Genomic DNA, 16,581 nt, shown 5'->3' on the forward strand with positions numbered 1-16,581 from the left:
TTGTGGCAAATATGAATTTCATGTATTTTGATCACTTCTGCAATCCCTAAACCATTCACAGGTGTGAAAAGCTGTAAAAACATGTCAATGAATTTACATAAGCATTCAGATGCAAATGAGACACAGTCAGACGTTCTGAAGAAGTAGGCACATAATGTAATGTAGCTACTCTTTAATTTATGCTGAATTTATGCTGGAAAAAGGAAAATATGTCTTGTGATTATATATATATATATATATATATATATATATATATATATATATGTACAGTATATATACACATACTGCTTACTGCTGACATCACACCAGAGAGATGGGTCTCAACTGTGTATATATATGCCTTTTTAGAGCTTTTAAATATTTGTTACATTTTAGCTGATCAATAAATAGTTACATTATGTAAGTTTTTTTGCAGTATTTATGAGAAAGTTTGAATGGCTTTTGTACCATAAAAAGTGAAAGTCGCATTTATTTAGCATCTACAAGTTTGCATGGATTAATAAGTAGCCTAATAAAAATGCAACAGAGATTTAATTAGTTTCCGTGTTTCTTCGGGGAAAGAACAAATTTGGATGTGTGATTTGATCTGCTCGAGTTATTTTCGTGTGCAAAGGGAACACAACAGAGAGAGATCGGCTGATAAAACAAAAAGTGTAAAATCCGTGTTATCGCCAAAAGATCTTACAGTCACACAAATAATTGATACACGATAGTAGAATTACAACTTCCAAACGGTGTCAAAGTGTGTAACGCCGCGCACTACACTGTAACAACTCATCCACTCCTCTCTATATCTTCCATATTTGAATCAGATCCATCATATTTCTGTCTCAACCTACTTCCCATCTTCTTTTTCCGCCGAGGGGTCGGAGGTTGATGGATGTCTCCACCACACTCTTCTGTCCTGCTTCCCCCTGGGCTCTCTCTTCAAACTATCTCCACACCTCCTCCATCCCTACCTCTCTCTCTCTCTCTCTCTCTCTCTCTCTCTCTCTCTCTCTCTATCTCTCCATCTCTTTGTCGCCGTTTCTCCCTCACTTCTCCTCAGTAACCGGTAAAAATAGAGCTTCATAAATCATGCATCTTCTCTCACAGCAGTATGTATGAACGAGAGAGCGAAAAGGGGGGAATAAGAGAGAGAGAGAGGGACATTGAAGATGAGCTGCGGAGGAGGTGGAGGAGGAGGAGGAGGAGGTGGAGGTGGTGAGAGGAGGTGGATGACATCACACTCCAGGAGAGGGAGCGGGAAGTTGACAGGGGAATGGATTGAAACCGCAGGCTCTTGGCCGCCCTCTCGGTCTCTCCGAGCGGCTGGGAACATCGGTTGAGTCACACCGGGGAGGAGGAAATGAATGTTAACATGCCGGGGGAACGGCCGCGCCGGACGATGAGTGCTCGTCTGGCTGGCAGAGTACATGTTTCGAGCCTGCGGAGAGGCGTCTCTCTCACACCTCAAGGACTCTTGGGAGAGGGTCAATCTATCTGTCTGTCACCCTCAATAACAAGGTCCATGCCCTTACACAGCAGGACAGGGAGGTAAGTAAGAAACACCCCGAGCACTCACAAGCACATGAAGCTGTCAAACAAGCCACATAATAGCCACCTTTGTACGTCCATTATGTTAGTGGGGTAAAAAAAAAAATATTTGCACATCGTCTTTAAAGTCCCCATGAAATTAACTCCCGTTACGAATATTTTTCATGGTGACCTGACCTCATGTTGCACCAGTAGGTGTAAATGTACATTTCTAACCTATCAGCTTTTTGATACAGCCCGCCCCCTGCACCCCTCCCATCAAATAAACTTGCCTTTCTCTCCCCGACTCATTTTCCATTGGTTTAGGGGGAATAGCGTGATCCTCCCACGCGCTACATCTTGCCGGTGAAACTCCTCGCTGTCAGGTGAAAAGAAGTGACTGGCGATTGCACATGTATCGGAGGAAGCATGTGCTACTCTACGGCTCTCCCCAGATCAGCAGAGGGGGTGGAGCAACGACCAGGAGGACAGCAGGGGGAATTGGCCAAGTACAATTGGGGAGAAATTGTGATTAAAGAAAAACATTTGGAAAAGCCCATAAATCATAGATTTACCACAATGTTTCCTCTCAATATCAGCATTTTGGCCGACACCGATAACCAATATTAACATTGCTGTTATTTTTGCTCATTGGACTATACCGATATATTAAAATGTGACGGACAATACCGATATCACTGTCGATATATCGTGCATCGCTAGAAAGAAATATAATCCCATATCATAATGCAATATGGTCATAGAACCTTTATGACTCAAATGTCACAATAAAGTATGACGCAAGTGTAGACAGTGTGCAGGATTACATTTCTCTCCAAGCACAACATATTGAAATATTACTAATAGATAGCTCTCTTGTAGAAAGTCACATTGAAGCAAGATCATTTAGACAAAATACTAAAATGGTTATGTGGTTGAATATACCGCCTATAGGTTGAACGAAGAGGTGAAGCAATCAGAAAGTTGTTGTCTAATTTTGGTTGGGATAGAAAATTAGCCATTAGGGAAATGATGCCTCTGTCCCCTCAATGACAGCGCAGAGGAGGGAGTATCTCTGCAAGACTGCATTAACTCTGGTTGACAGACAGACACACGCACACGCACACGCACACGCACACGCACACGCACACACACACACACACACACACACACACACACACACACACACACACACACACACACACACACGACCTTGTCACTGAGCTTAACAATAAATATAGCAGGCTTTAACTCTATATACTGGAACTCGACACAGACCCATAAAAAACAGAGGAAAGTCATCTGTGACTACTGGCTATGCGGCGTTAAATACACCCACCAAGGATTTAATTCATGGATAAGGATCTCAGACCCTTTGCACACACACACACACCCACACACACACACACACACACACACACACACACACACACACACACACACACACACACACACACACACACACACACACACACACACAGAGAGAGAGTGAGAGATATTTCCCCTAAGTCAGCGATCCTTGCATCCAGCCACGCCCTCGCAGTGCCGAGTAAGTGAGGTCAACCTCCGTGTTAATAAATGATGGGTTCTGAGAGTGGAAACCTGGTGGTCACTGCAGGGATTCCTGGCGTGAGAGTGAAAAGTTCAGCAGATATACAGCAATATACAAAAAGAGAAGATAAAGATATACAAAAAGAGAATGAGTCAAAAAAACTACCACCCACCACATCCAGTGCTGTAACCTCGGCAGAGAAGACCTTCATATTTCATGAGTCCTTCTTGCTGATTTCACATGTGGGCTAAGGAAGCAGCTCGGCTGTTTTATCGCAGGTTAAACCACACACGTAACGGGTTAAACCACACATGTAACGGGTTAAACCACACACGTAACGGGTTAAACCACACACGTAACGGGTTAAACCACACACATAACGGGTTAAACCACACACATAACGGGTTAAACCACACGCGTAACGGGTTAAACCACACACATAACGGGTTAAACCACACGCGTAACGGGTTAAACCACACACATAACGGGTTAAACCACACACATAACGGGTTAAACCACACGCGTAACGGGTTAAACCACACACGTAACGGGTTAAACCACACACATAACGGGTTAAACCACACACATAACGGGTTAAACCACACGCGTAACGGGTTAAACCACACACATAACGGGTTAAACCACACACATAACGGGTTAAACCACACGCGTAACGGGTTAAACCACACACATAACGGGTTAAACCACACGCGTAACGGGTTAAACCACACGCGTAATGGGTTAAACCACACACGTAACGGGTTAAACCACACGCGTAACGGGTTAAACCACACACGTAACGGGTTAAACCACACACATAACGGGTTAAACCACACACATAACGGGTTAAACCACACGCGTAACGGGTTAAACCACACACATAACGGGTTAAACCACACACATAACGGGTTAAACCACACGCGTAACGGGTTAAACCACACACATAACGGGTTAAACCACACGCGTAACGGGTTAAACCACACGCGTAACGGGTTAAACCACACACGTAACGGGTTAAACCACACACGTAACGGGTTAAACCACACACGTAACGGGTTAAACCACACACGTAACGGGTCGCCACTGCTGAGCAGGAGGGGTTTCAGGCAGACATGCTGGGAGCATCTGGTCCCAGTGCCTGAGAAATAGATGCTTGTAAGAGCCGCCATGTATTTCACACTACACTCTCTCTCACTCCTCTCACCCTCCCTTACCCTCTTCTGCTTTCTCTCTGTCTCTATTCAATTCAGTTCTAAGTGCTTTCTTGGCTTGAATGTGGAGAAAATAACATCGGCATAATGCACTGAAATACAAATAATCGACATTTTGTGTAGCTCATAACCTCTGTCCCTTGCTTGATAGGAGCGATCTTTGTGATTCCTTATTTCAATTTCAATTTTGTCTTCACACTAAAGCATCTCTCTTACCCTGCCCTGAAGAGTCTTCCTGCTTCTACCCGCCTCGTCAGACAGTTGACAGCATGCAGTGAATCGCAGTGATCTCTTTCTAGGTTACCAAGTTTTGATCGTTGCGGCTGTATTTCATCACTCTCTCTAATTCCTTAATTTGTCCTGTGGGTTTTTGTGTGCATGTGTGACAGTGGGATAGTCACAGAGTGAGCAAATTAATCACTAAAGCGCAAATTATGCTTGAGCGAAATCACCGGCGCCGACTGCGCCGAGGGAGTCGAAATGAGTCGAAATGCAATTTCCTCATTTAACAGTGCTTGTCCCTCATCTAGCATCTAGTAAACAACACGATAGCGTCGTAATGGACATGAGTGTACCACAAGCCACCTAGTGTTTTTGAGGTGTACTGCAGCCAATGCGCCGAGTTAACGTTCGAGTATGCACAGTCTCGCTGTCGCCGCTCGGCGGCGGCAAGGCTCCAAGTCGAGGCTGCGCAGAACCCTGTCAGCACCTTAAGTGTGTGCGTGTGTGTGTGTGTGTGTGTGTGTGTGTGTTGGACTCACCAGGGTGTTGAGGCGGGTGCGTGCGTTCACAGCGTGTTTGAGAGCCAGTTTGATCAGTAACGGCAGCCTGAGAACCACGGCCTCCATGTCCTGCTCGCCCCTCATGCCGCCGGCCAGCTTGCCCAGTCCGTCCACGTAGCTCCTCCAGTGGGGCTGCACCTCCGCCGCTCCCCCCAGGCAGCCCTGCATCACCGCCTGACAGAAGCCCCTGCAGGCCGGCGGCTCCAGCATCCCCTGGCAGTGCGGGCAGTACCACAGCCTCAGCAGGGCGCGGCTGCAGTCGCGGCCGGGCCGCAGGTGGTTGGTGGTGTTGACCACCTCGATGCCCAGGTTCAGCGCCTGCAGGAAGACGCGCGTGGCCAGGAGGGAGCGAGACAGCCGGGTCATTATCAGTTTGGGATAAGGGCCAAACGCCCCAGAGTCCTTCCAGGCCCCTCTCACACACTCCTCGGACACGGGGGACGCTCCGCCGCCCAGCAGTCGGCGGTAGGCCAGAGGGAAGAGGCGGCCGTAGAAGGATGCCACCATGTGGTCCACCGAGGAGTCTGAGCCCAGGATGTAGAGCGACACGTCCAGGAAGAGCTGGCCCACTAAGCCCTGGGCCCCGCCCCCCAGACCCGGGAACTCCGCCTTCAGCATCGACAGGGTGGAGTTACGGCCGTGGCGCAGCACCAGGTCAAAGGCCTCTGAAACAGGGAGAGACGGAGAGAGAGAAGAAACAAGGGGGAAAGGTTATACCAGCTAGGATTTTAAATGTGTTTTATTTAGAGCACGATGATTCGCCTCAACAACACAACAATCATGATACTTTATTGCCTTCTGTAGAGGAAATTAGTTTGCCCAAGTCTGTACATCAAAACGTTTAGAACAAGTAAACACACAGGCAACAAGAAAGACATCACATCACAATGCTGTAACTATTTGGCCAGGCTATTTAAGGCAGTTATAGCTGAGGGCACAAAAACCACAAAACAAAACTCCTCCCAAAGCGTTTTTTTGTGTGCAGACTAGTTGTCTGTATCTGCATCCAGAGGGGAGGAGGGGGAAACATGGGTTGAGGGGGTGGTGGGGGTTGTGTGCTATGGTTAGTTAGTGCTCTACGGGTGGTGGCTGTGTCAATGAGGGCTGGTAGGTTGGGAGTGGGGAGGCCAATTATGTTAGAGGACGTTTTAGTGATTTTCAGGAGCTTATTTCTATTGGTGAGGGGGAGCATGGTGAAGTAGCAGGTGGCTTGTTTCTATTGGTGAGGGGGAGCATGGTAGTAGCAGGTGGCTTGTTTCTATTGGTGAGGGGGAGCATGGTAGTAGCAGGTGGCTTGTTTCTATTGGTGAGGGGGAGCATGGTGAAGTAGCAGGTGGCTTGTTTCTATTGGTGAGGGGGAGCATGGTGAAGTAGCAGGTGGCTTGTTTCTATTGGTGAGGGGGAGCATGGTGAAGTAGCAGGTGGCTTGTTTCTATTGGTGAGGGGGAGCATGGTAGTAGCAGGTGGCACAGTATAGGAGGATGGGTTCAATAATACGACAGTACAGAAGGAGCAGGAGGTGGGGTTTGACTGAGAGAGCCCCGAGTTTGCCGATGGCAAAGAGTCTTTGTTGGCAGCATTTAGGGGTGTCTGTGGTGTGATCAAAGTTCCGTTTATTGTCAGCGGAAGTTGAAACTCTCACAGCTCCACTGGATGGCTCTTGATGGAAGTGAGGCAGTGAGGGGTGATGAGTTGAGTTTATTGCGGGTGTCAAATATGAGCTCCTTCGTCTTATGGCTGTGCCATCGGAGTATTTGAAGTATTTCATGATAGGGGAGGCGCTAAGACAGTCATTAGCGTACAGCAGAGCTGTGTATATAGAAGAGTCGCGACATCTCCATTCACTCCAATGGACCAGTTACTCTCAAGAGTTCCAGGAAGTAAGGTCCTGAATTAAGCAGCACTGTCGAGTTGCAGCAAAATGGACAGTTTGTTTTGTACTCTGAAACTTACATTATCAGCTTTATTTTATCATTCGAAAGTAGCGCGAGACCCCTTCCTGGCTGTTCATTGGCTAATGAGTCACGCATTTTGGTCCTCCGCTGACGCCACTCTCTCTCTAGAGTAGGGTAGTATCCTCTAGTAAGAGAGTGGCGTCAGCGGAGGACCAAAATGCGAGACTCATTAGCCAATGAACAGCCAGGAATGGGTCTCGCGCTACTTTTGCATGCTAAAATAAAGCTGATAATGTACAATTTGATTAAAGGGATGAAAAACCCTTTCAAAGTACAACACAAACTGTCTATTTTGCTGCAACTCGACAGTGCTTCTTTTTTTACTCGAGTTCCACTTTCTACTTCCTGGAAAAAAACTGGTCCATTGGAGTGAATGGAGATGCCGGAACTCTTCTATTATACGGCTCTGGAGTAGGGGTTCCCAACCTTTTTTGTGCCAAGGACCAGTAGATAGGCTACATGGGAAAAAAAGTTGTGGACCGGTTGTCAATTTTAATGGTTTTAGTTACATATATATTTACTCACCAGGTGGGGACAAAGGGTAAATAACAGCCTTTTGTGTTGTACTGTATGTAGCTTACAGTATTTATGTTTTTGTTTAAACTAGAAACATAAATAAACGTCAACTTGAAACTATGTTTCAACTACCACACACAACCTATAATATTAATAATAAGTCAAGTCAAGTCAAGTCAAGTCAAGTTCATTTGTATAGCACATTTCATACACAGAGGCAATTCAAAGTGTTTCACATAAAATGGTTGACAGGAAAAGAAAAGAAAAGAATAAAATGGACATTTAAAAGCATCACAACAAACAAAAACAAAAAAAAACAAAACAAAAAAAAGACCGGGCTCGCAGCCCGGTACCAAATGCGTTGCGGCCCGGTACCGGTCCGTGGCCTGGTGGTTGGGGACCACTGCTCTAGAGGACACTAGCATAGAGCTGTGTATAGGAAGAGTCGGGGTTTGACCTTTCAGTACAAAAGAGCACATTTGAAAATAGCACACGGGGTATTAAGTCACTTAAAAGTATTCATCTCAAATATAAGCCAACCTGGAGAGGCATGGCCATGAGGAAGTCTGGGTGGAGGGGGAGGAGTTATACAGAGGAGGCAGGAGGGAGGCAATGTGAGGGGGAGGAGTCATACAGAGGAGGCAGGAGGGAGGCGATGTGAGCGGGAGGAGTCATACAGAGGAGGCAGGAGCGAGGGTGATGTGAGGGGGAGGAGTCATACAGAGGAGGCAGGAGCGAGGGTGATGTGAGGGGGAGGAGTCATACAGAGGAGGCAGGAGGAAGGCGATGTGAGGGGGAGGAGTCATACAGAGGAGGCAGGAGCGAGGGTGATGTGAGGGGGAGGAGTCATACAGAGGAGGCAGGAGGGAGGGTGATGTGAGGCAGAGGAGTCATACAGAGGAGGCAGGAGGGAGGGTGATGTGAGGGGGAGGAGTCATACAGAGGAGGCAGGAGGGAGGCGATGTGAGGGGGAGGAGTCATACAGAGGAGGCAGGAGGGAGGCGATGTGAGGGGGAGGAGTCATACAGAGGAGGCAGGCGATGTGAGGGGGAGGAGTCATACAGAGGAGGCAGGAGGGGGAGGAGTCATACAGAGGAGGCAGGCGATGTGAGGGGGAGGAGTCATACAGAGGAGGCAGGAGCGAGGGTGATGTGAGGGGGAGGAGTCATACAGAGGAGGCAGGAGCGAGGGTGATGTGAGGGGGAGGAGTCATACAGAGGAGGCAGGAGCGAGGGTGATGTGAGGGGGAGGAGTCATACAGAGGAGGCAGGAGCGAGGGTGATGTGAGGGGGGAGGAGTCATACAGAGGAGGCAGGAGCGAGGGTGATGTGAGGGGGAGGAGTCATACAGAGGAGGCAGGAGCGAGGGTGATGTGAGGGGGGAGGAGTCATACAGAGGAGGCAGGAGCGAGGGTGATGTGAGGGGGAGGAGTCATACAGAGGAGGCAGGAGCGAGGGTGATGTGAGGGGGAGGAGTCATACAGAGGAGGCAGGAGCGAGGGTGATGTGAGGGGGAGGAGTCATACAGAGGAGGCAGGAGCGAGGGTGATGTGAGGGGGAGGAGTCATACAGAGGAGGCAGGAGCGAGGGTGATGTGAGGGGGAGGAGTCATACAGAGGAGCCAGGAGCGAGGGTGATGTGAGGGGGAGGAGTCATACAGAGGAGGCAGGAGCGAGGGTGATGTGAGGGGGAGAACAAATCCGTGGGGTTTCAAGGCACTAAGTGAAGTCTTATCAATAAGGAGGCAAAGCAGCAAGGGCTCTATCATGGACCCAGGAGCACAGAGAGGAAGGCCCCAACAACAGAGAGGATTTAAGACTCCATTACTGAACTTAGCAGGGGAGCTGAGAGTCAGGGAAACGAAGCTTTGGACAGGAGAATAGTCGGGGATAACAAAATCCAATTTATACTGTGGCTAGTCCACTACATCACTTTGTTGAGAGTGATAGCCACAACTGCTTTCACCATTGGGGGGGGAGGGGGACGACTGCTGGTTTAGGGGACATTTGAGAAGGCTTCTGTGGTACAATGGCTGCCATTTCATCTCTCCTATATTCATTTCTTCTTGCTTGGCTGGTTTAATTTCTTTCTCTTCATGCTTCTCTGAGGTCAAATGAGGCTCATCAGTCTCAGCAGAGAGCATTTAGGACTATAGCACTGAGAAACAACTCACTCGTTTGTGTTGCTTCAAGCACCTGAACGTGTGTGTGTGTGTGTGTGTGTGTGTGTGTGTGTGTGTGTGTGTGTGTGTGTGTGTGTGTGTGTGTGTGTGTGCGCGTGTGTGTGCGTGCGTACCTGTTTTCCCCCCTCCTTTTCTCCAGAAAACAAGGTCACTCCGGCTTTGTGATAAAAGGCACAACTCCATTCCTTGTTTTCTGACAGTGTGTGAAAATAGCTATTTTGAGTATATGACAATATGAGGATGTTTGGGCTAGGAATATGAATGACACTGCCTGCCCTAAATAACTACTTTTGCAGGTGCACTTGCACAAGGCATTGTGGCTCTACTCCCAGTCCCAGCCCAGGTCAGTCAGGTGTGACGGAGGGCAATGCTGATAAACAGCATGCCTGCTCAGCAAAACCATTCTCTGGACAAATAATGCCTGGGTGCAGTGTGTGTGGGGATGTCTGGGTGCAGTGTGTGGGGATGTCTGGGTGCAGTGTGTGGGGATGTCTGGGTGCAGTGTGTGGGGATGTCTGGGTGAAGTGTGTGTGGGGATGTCTGGGTGCAGTGTGTGTGGGGATGTCTGGGTGCAGTGTGTGGGGATGTCTGGGTGCAGTGTGTGGGGATGTCTGGGTGGAGTGTGTGGGGATGTCTGGGTGAAGTGTGTGGGGATGTCTGGGTGCAGTGTGTGTGGGGATGTCTGGGTGCAGTGTGTGGGGATGTCTGGGTGCAGTGTGTGGGGATGTCTGTCTGGGTGCGGTGTGTGGGGATGTCTGGGGATGTCTGGGGGCAGTGTGTGGGGATGTCTGGGTGCAGTGTGTGGGGATGTCTGGGCGCAGTGTGTGGGGATGTCTGGGTGCAGTGTGTGGGGATGTGTGTCTGGGTGCAGTGTGTGGGGATGTCTGGGTGCAGTGTGTGGGGATGTCTGGGTGCAGTGTGTGGGGATGTCTGTCTGGGTGCAGTGTGTGGGGATGTCTGGGTGCAGTGTGTGGGGATGTCTGGGTGCAGTGTGTGGGGATGTCTGGGTGCATGTCTGGGTGCAGTGTGTGGGGATGTCTGTCTGGGTGCGGTGTGTGGGGATGTCTGGGGGCAGTGAATGAGAATGTTTTGGGGAGTGTATGAACATGTTTGGGTGCCGTGTATGGGGGTATTTGGGGGGGTTATGAGGATGCAGTGCACATCTGTTGAGATGTTCAGGGTACAGCTGTCCTGCTCTGCCTGTGAAGCACTTCCCTCTGTGATCAATGAGCGGACAGATGTGCAAGGTGACAGACTGGGAGGAAGGAGCGCACACACACACACACACACACACACACACACACACACACACACACACACACACACACATACACATACACATACACATACACACACACACACACACACACACACACACACACACACACACACACACACACACACACACACACAAAGTATGCTCACACAAAAGTAATATATGCATAGTAATATACAAGTCTAAGTAGCCATGGTAATACCGAAATCACAAATTGCAGGCAGTGAAAGAAGAATACACAGCCACCTCAAAGCCATTTTCCTTCTCCTTTCTCGGTTTTCCGTGAAAAGCTCTTACATCAGAGCAGAGGCTGTAACTCAGATGCTACCTGTAGTATCTCTTACACCACACGCGGAGAGCCACTTTGTAATGGTAAAAAGAGAAAGACTAGAGGGCTCTTCATCAATACAATACAATGGCTCTAAGTAGCCGGGGTCATGGAGCTGGCTGTAAGAACCTATCGCGGACCCATTTCCTGAGTGCGCTCGCTCCCTTTCATCAGCGAGAGGCTGCGCAGGATCAGGTGTCCTCTAATGGAGGGGCGAGGCGCTGCATGTCAAGGACCTCTGACATTCTGGATATGACCGTAGGAGGTCAAGAGCACACATTACCAGAGCGGGAAACCCACATAAACATATTGGATCGCACTTAAAATTAGCAGTAGCATTTATTTGGCCGGGAGCAGTCTCTTAGATGGAGCTGGGTCCGTCTGTGGCTATTGGAAAAAATCTTGCTCCTCTGAGACTGGAGGCTTTTCACGGGAAGATCCGCAATATAAGGCAGAGGGGGGAAAAAGTCCCCGCTTTTCTCTCAATCCCCTTTCTTCGACAGCCAGCTAATGTTTACTCCAGGGATTTGGTGGCTCTCAACTTGCTTTGACGTTAAAATATGGATATCAGAGCCCCTGAATTAAGTCCAATATTCAACAGGTACTCTGTCATGGAGGATACCGTAACTCAGCAGTGTTGTATTGCAAAGGAATGCTTTATCATAAGGGGTGGCATATCGGCTTTCTGCACTTATCAGATCATTAATCAGAGACGTCAATTAAACTGTAATCAAATGCTGCGTCAGCCATAAATAGCCAACAGATTTCAGGCTATCCAAAGTGTAAAACACAGGGAATCTGTGCCACAAAGTGACGCAGTATCGCTTATTTCTGACTGCCAAAAGATCTGAGTGACTCCACTAAAACAGGCCTGTCACATGAACATGCTTGATCTCCACATGGCCATCAGTCTGGCTGTTACATAAGTCAACTCTGTGGCATCCATAACGTCGAAGACGATCCCGCTGACTGCGGTCGACACGCTGGGAAGGCCGACATGCGCTGTGCTGCGTTATCAATCAGCGGGCCGTACACTCGTTATCCCCGGGGGAGGGAAACATCAATAAATTACCCAGCCAATGAGACTCATCCATTTGCCTGATGGAGTGTCACCTCTAGCCGCCACAGAGACGGATGGAGGCGCCGCTGCCACCTGGTGCCGGTGACAAAACAGAACCTGTCCAGGACACAAGAGAACCGGGGTGGAGAGCGGACTGGAAGCATTCACAACGCAACATGCCAGAATACTCCAGGTGGGGTCCGGGGATCCCCAGGGGTCCTTCAGGGGGACTCCAGAAAAAAGGGTAATAATTTATTTCTACTATAATTCCATCCAGAACACAATGACAGAATGTATGACTAGTTTGGTTATGGGTTTCACGCACTTTCTCTAATAAAACGCCTAAAAGCAAAAATCGTATCAGATGGGGGTCCGTTGTCTTATTAGTTTAGGGGTCCTTGACATGAAAAAGTTTGAGAACCACTGCTGTAGGGGCAAACATAGGCGTGTGCACAGACACACACCGTCCATACATATTCCTCACTACATACACATTCCTATCAGTCTTTCCTTACATGTATGACCCTGGCTACAACAAAAGCAATCCATATCTGTTCACCCATGACATCGACTGTAAACAATATGTTGTTCTTCCCAACACATTTCATTCAGCCGCGTCAGAGCGACCTGTCCCAGGTAACCTGAGCACTGCTCCACCTGAGGAGCTCCCCTCCTCCCAGGGCCCGCTGTCTGTGTGCCAGGGGCTTACGGGACGGGGGGGGGGGGGGGGGGGCTGCTTCCAGGAACAAAGCAGACAGGATGCTGGTAAGGCCCAGATAGCATCACCAGCCGACCACCAGCAAGGGCCAATGGACAGCGGGGCAGAAATGAGGCATGTATTGGGTTACTCCATCTGTTACAGAGCAGCAAATCACACACACAAACACACACATGCTCTCTCTCTCTCTCTCTCTCTCTCAATCTCTCTCTCTCTCTCTCTCTCTCTCTCTCTCTCTCTCTCTCTCTCTCTCTCTCTCTCTCACACACACACACAATGCAAACACACAGCGCACACTAGTAGCCAGGTGGTGACAGTGTGGGTGGACATTTGGCAAGCTACAGTGAGAATGCAAGGTGTGAAGACTAGAGTCTCACCTTGGTGCCCACACGCACGCGTGTGTGCGCACACACACACACACACACACACACACACACACACGCAAACACATACATACACACACGCAAACACACACACACACACACACACGCACGCATGCGCACACACACACACACACACACACACGCGCAAACACACAACACAGTATTTCCTTTTCATTCATTTATAGCTGTGCCCCCCACCAGACGCTGGAAGATTGCCTGCACAGCGAGAGAAAAAAGAAAGAACAATGAAACTTCATCATCTTGTCTCATTACTACGAGTAAACAAAATAAGCGAATTACAGCGCGACTTTCCATATATCATGATCTAAATATCCAAATGATTCAATGATCCAATTCTTAAAACAAATCACCTAATGCGACCCATCCTGAAATGAAGCCAGGCCCAAAGTTAAAAACCTGGATCTCCAAACCAAATTTACTCCCAACATCCCCACATCCGCAAAATCTACGCGAGACGTTGGGACACACAGACCAATACTACAGTTCCCATCTGATACAGAATGTGCCTCGGCTGCTTCCTCTGCTCCCACATTTCTGCCTTTTGGCCATTGACTCCATTGATCCTCGGTGCTGTGTGGTCCCTGCTAAGGTCAAAGGTGAGCTGCTCTCTGTCTCCGTGCAGCAGACAGGCGCCGCTGGAGGACACGGTGTAGAGGACGCAGTGAGGAATAGGGAAGGACGTCGGGGGGGGGGGGGGGGGGGGTGAACTGGAATAACACAGCGGAGAGCTCTGGGGGGGGCAGGGAGAGGGGGTGGTTGGTGGTGGGGTGCAGCGGAGAGCTCTGGGGGGGGGCAGGGAGAGGGGGTGGTTGGTGGTGGGGTGCAGCGGAGAGTGCCAGAGCATGTGGAGAGAAACATGGCTTTGAAGCTGCAATCAAAGGCAGCTGGAGTCAAGCGGTGCCAGCGCTGAGAGACACATAGCACACCTCTCGCCAAAACTCCGGCACGGGCGAGAGACACCTGACACCCCAATCAAACGCTCGTCTCGTAGACGGACCAAATGCATATTCAGACTCTCGCTACTGCGAAAGCTGATAGTTGAGTGAAAGACTATTCCCATAATGGATTCATTTCCATCACACACACACACACACACACACAGACAGACAGACACACCCACTCCACAGACGCAGATTGACGCGGAGATGCACACACGCGCTCGTACATAGATGATACACACACGCACAGCTATTGTTGCTCTCCAGGGTTGTGATTAGAGGACGAAGATGAAAAGCCTGCAGCCCATCTAGAGTGAAGAGGTTGGAGACACATGCCGGAGATGAGAGAGGTTCTAGAGTGAAGAGGTTGGTGGAGACACACGCCGGAGATGAGAGAGGTTCTAGAGTGGAGAGGTCGGAGCAGGAGACACACGCCAGAGATGAGAGAGGTTATGACAAACACACGCCTGAGTGCTCCACTCCAAATCAAGCATCCAAGCTCTAATAATCCAATATGCATCCCTAAGTAGACCCTGTGGTTTATACACACACCCACACACACTTTCACCCTCAATCTATCTCTCACCCTCCTGCTCGCACACACACACATCCCGCCCATGCACTGGCCTAATTCAGCATAGCTCGCTTTCAAACAAATAGTAGCGATGAAATTGCCACTTAATAGAGTGCTGAAATAGTAATGAAAGAGGAGTTCTTTCCTTTTTGAAGTCGGGCGTAGAAGAGACATAAGAGAGCAATGGACCGGAGTGAACTTGTAAAGGAGAGCGGCGAGGGATACAGAGTGTTTTTGAAGTTCTTGAAACAGATGGGTGCACAGTGTGGGAGAGAGAAACAAGGCGTGTCAGAGGGATGGAGAGATGAGAGAGAGGGAGAGGGGGAGAAATAGGGGGAGTGAAACAGTGAGGGTGCATGGAGGGAGAGATGGATGGCTCCTGCCTAATTGGGGATATGAATTTGCGTACGCCGTCCTTTACGCCAATGACAAAATGCATAAAAAAGAAGCTAAACTATCATGTCAGCTTTTTATATCTTCTGTATCTGACCCGCAGCTAAAAAGCTGCAGTGATCTGTAATGGCGTTTCAGTATGCTGACCTCACAATATCAGACGTGAGGTTGAAATGAAAACGCATGAGCCTGTGTTGGGACAAACTCAGGCTTACTTCTTCATTAATAAACTATCATTTAATAGAACATTAGAAATGCTGATGTCTTGCTGTTTTGGCAGGACATTTAATCATGATTTGTGAGCTAGACTGGCTTTTATGGCCATTTCCTATACGATCATGCATCTTCCCCCCCCACACAATATATGTGAGATGTGGTGGATAGATTTTGAGTTACTGCCATCCGCTGTGTTGTGCTACATGCTGGTATGCTGGTACATAAAGATCACTTATCCTTTGTTAGAAAGTATGTGAACGTAGGTGTGTGTGTGTGTGTGTGTGTGTGTGTGTGTGTGTGTGTGTGTGTGTGTGTGTGTGTGTGTGTGTGTGTGTGTGTGTGTGTGTGTGTGTGTGTGTGTGTGTGTGTGTGTGTGTGTGTGTGGGTGGGGTGTTGTACTGGTAGTGCTTGAACTCCTGCAGGTTGAAGGACATCACTGACAGTCTCATTAAAAGCTACAGAGCACAGTGGAAGCTAGGGTGTTTATCACCTACTCACGGCGATGTAGGTTCAAAGTGCGATTCAGAACATTTGTCACATATATGTAATGTGTGTAATAAACCAGGCACGCCTTAAAAATCATCTTATAAAGCATTGAAAAATAAAGGAATTTCAATTTGCAAGTCGCTTTCAGGAGGATTATTATCACATGAAGAGCGAAAGTATTTCACCAGCAGATGGTAAAACAGCAGTGGAATGGAGAGGAGCTCCAGGTACGCTTTTGTGGCTGGCAGACCTTCAAGGCTCTTAAAATATCACAAAAGATGTTTGGTGGAAAGAGGTCAGGGAGCCATCATTGATCAGCACTTCTCTGGGTGAAGTTCGGGTAGCAAAGCACAGCTCACAGGAGGATATCTGTCGCTGAACTGGACGGCGTGGAGGACAGAGGGGTGAGGCAGCCGAGGAGGAAGGGATACTGAAACCAGGGAGTAGGAATTGATTAACTCTGATTGGAAACGGTG

At 48.8% G+C, this 16,581-nt stretch overlaps 1 protein-coding gene across 1 annotated transcript in view; it reads right to left on the reverse strand.

The window, feature by feature from the left end:
* The window catches only part of gpc3 (glypican 3), a gene marked incomplete at both ends in the record, with an annotated part of 109,821 nt that overhangs the window by 43,685 nt on the left and 49,555 nt on the right, over nucleotides 1-16,581 (reverse strand). The window contains one exon of the mRNA XM_083652238.1: nucleotides 5,040-5,725. Coding sequence (XP_083508364.1) covers nucleotides 5,040-5,725 — 686 coding nt within the window. The remainder of the gene's footprint in view (nucleotides 1-5,039; nucleotides 5,726-16,581) is intronic.

The sequence above is a fragment of the Poromitra crassiceps genome (genome assembly GCF_964638095.1).
Source record: "Poromitra crassiceps genome assembly, chromosome: 15".
NCBI lineage: Eukaryota > Metazoa > Chordata > Actinopteri > Beryciformes > Melamphaidae > Poromitra > Poromitra crassiceps.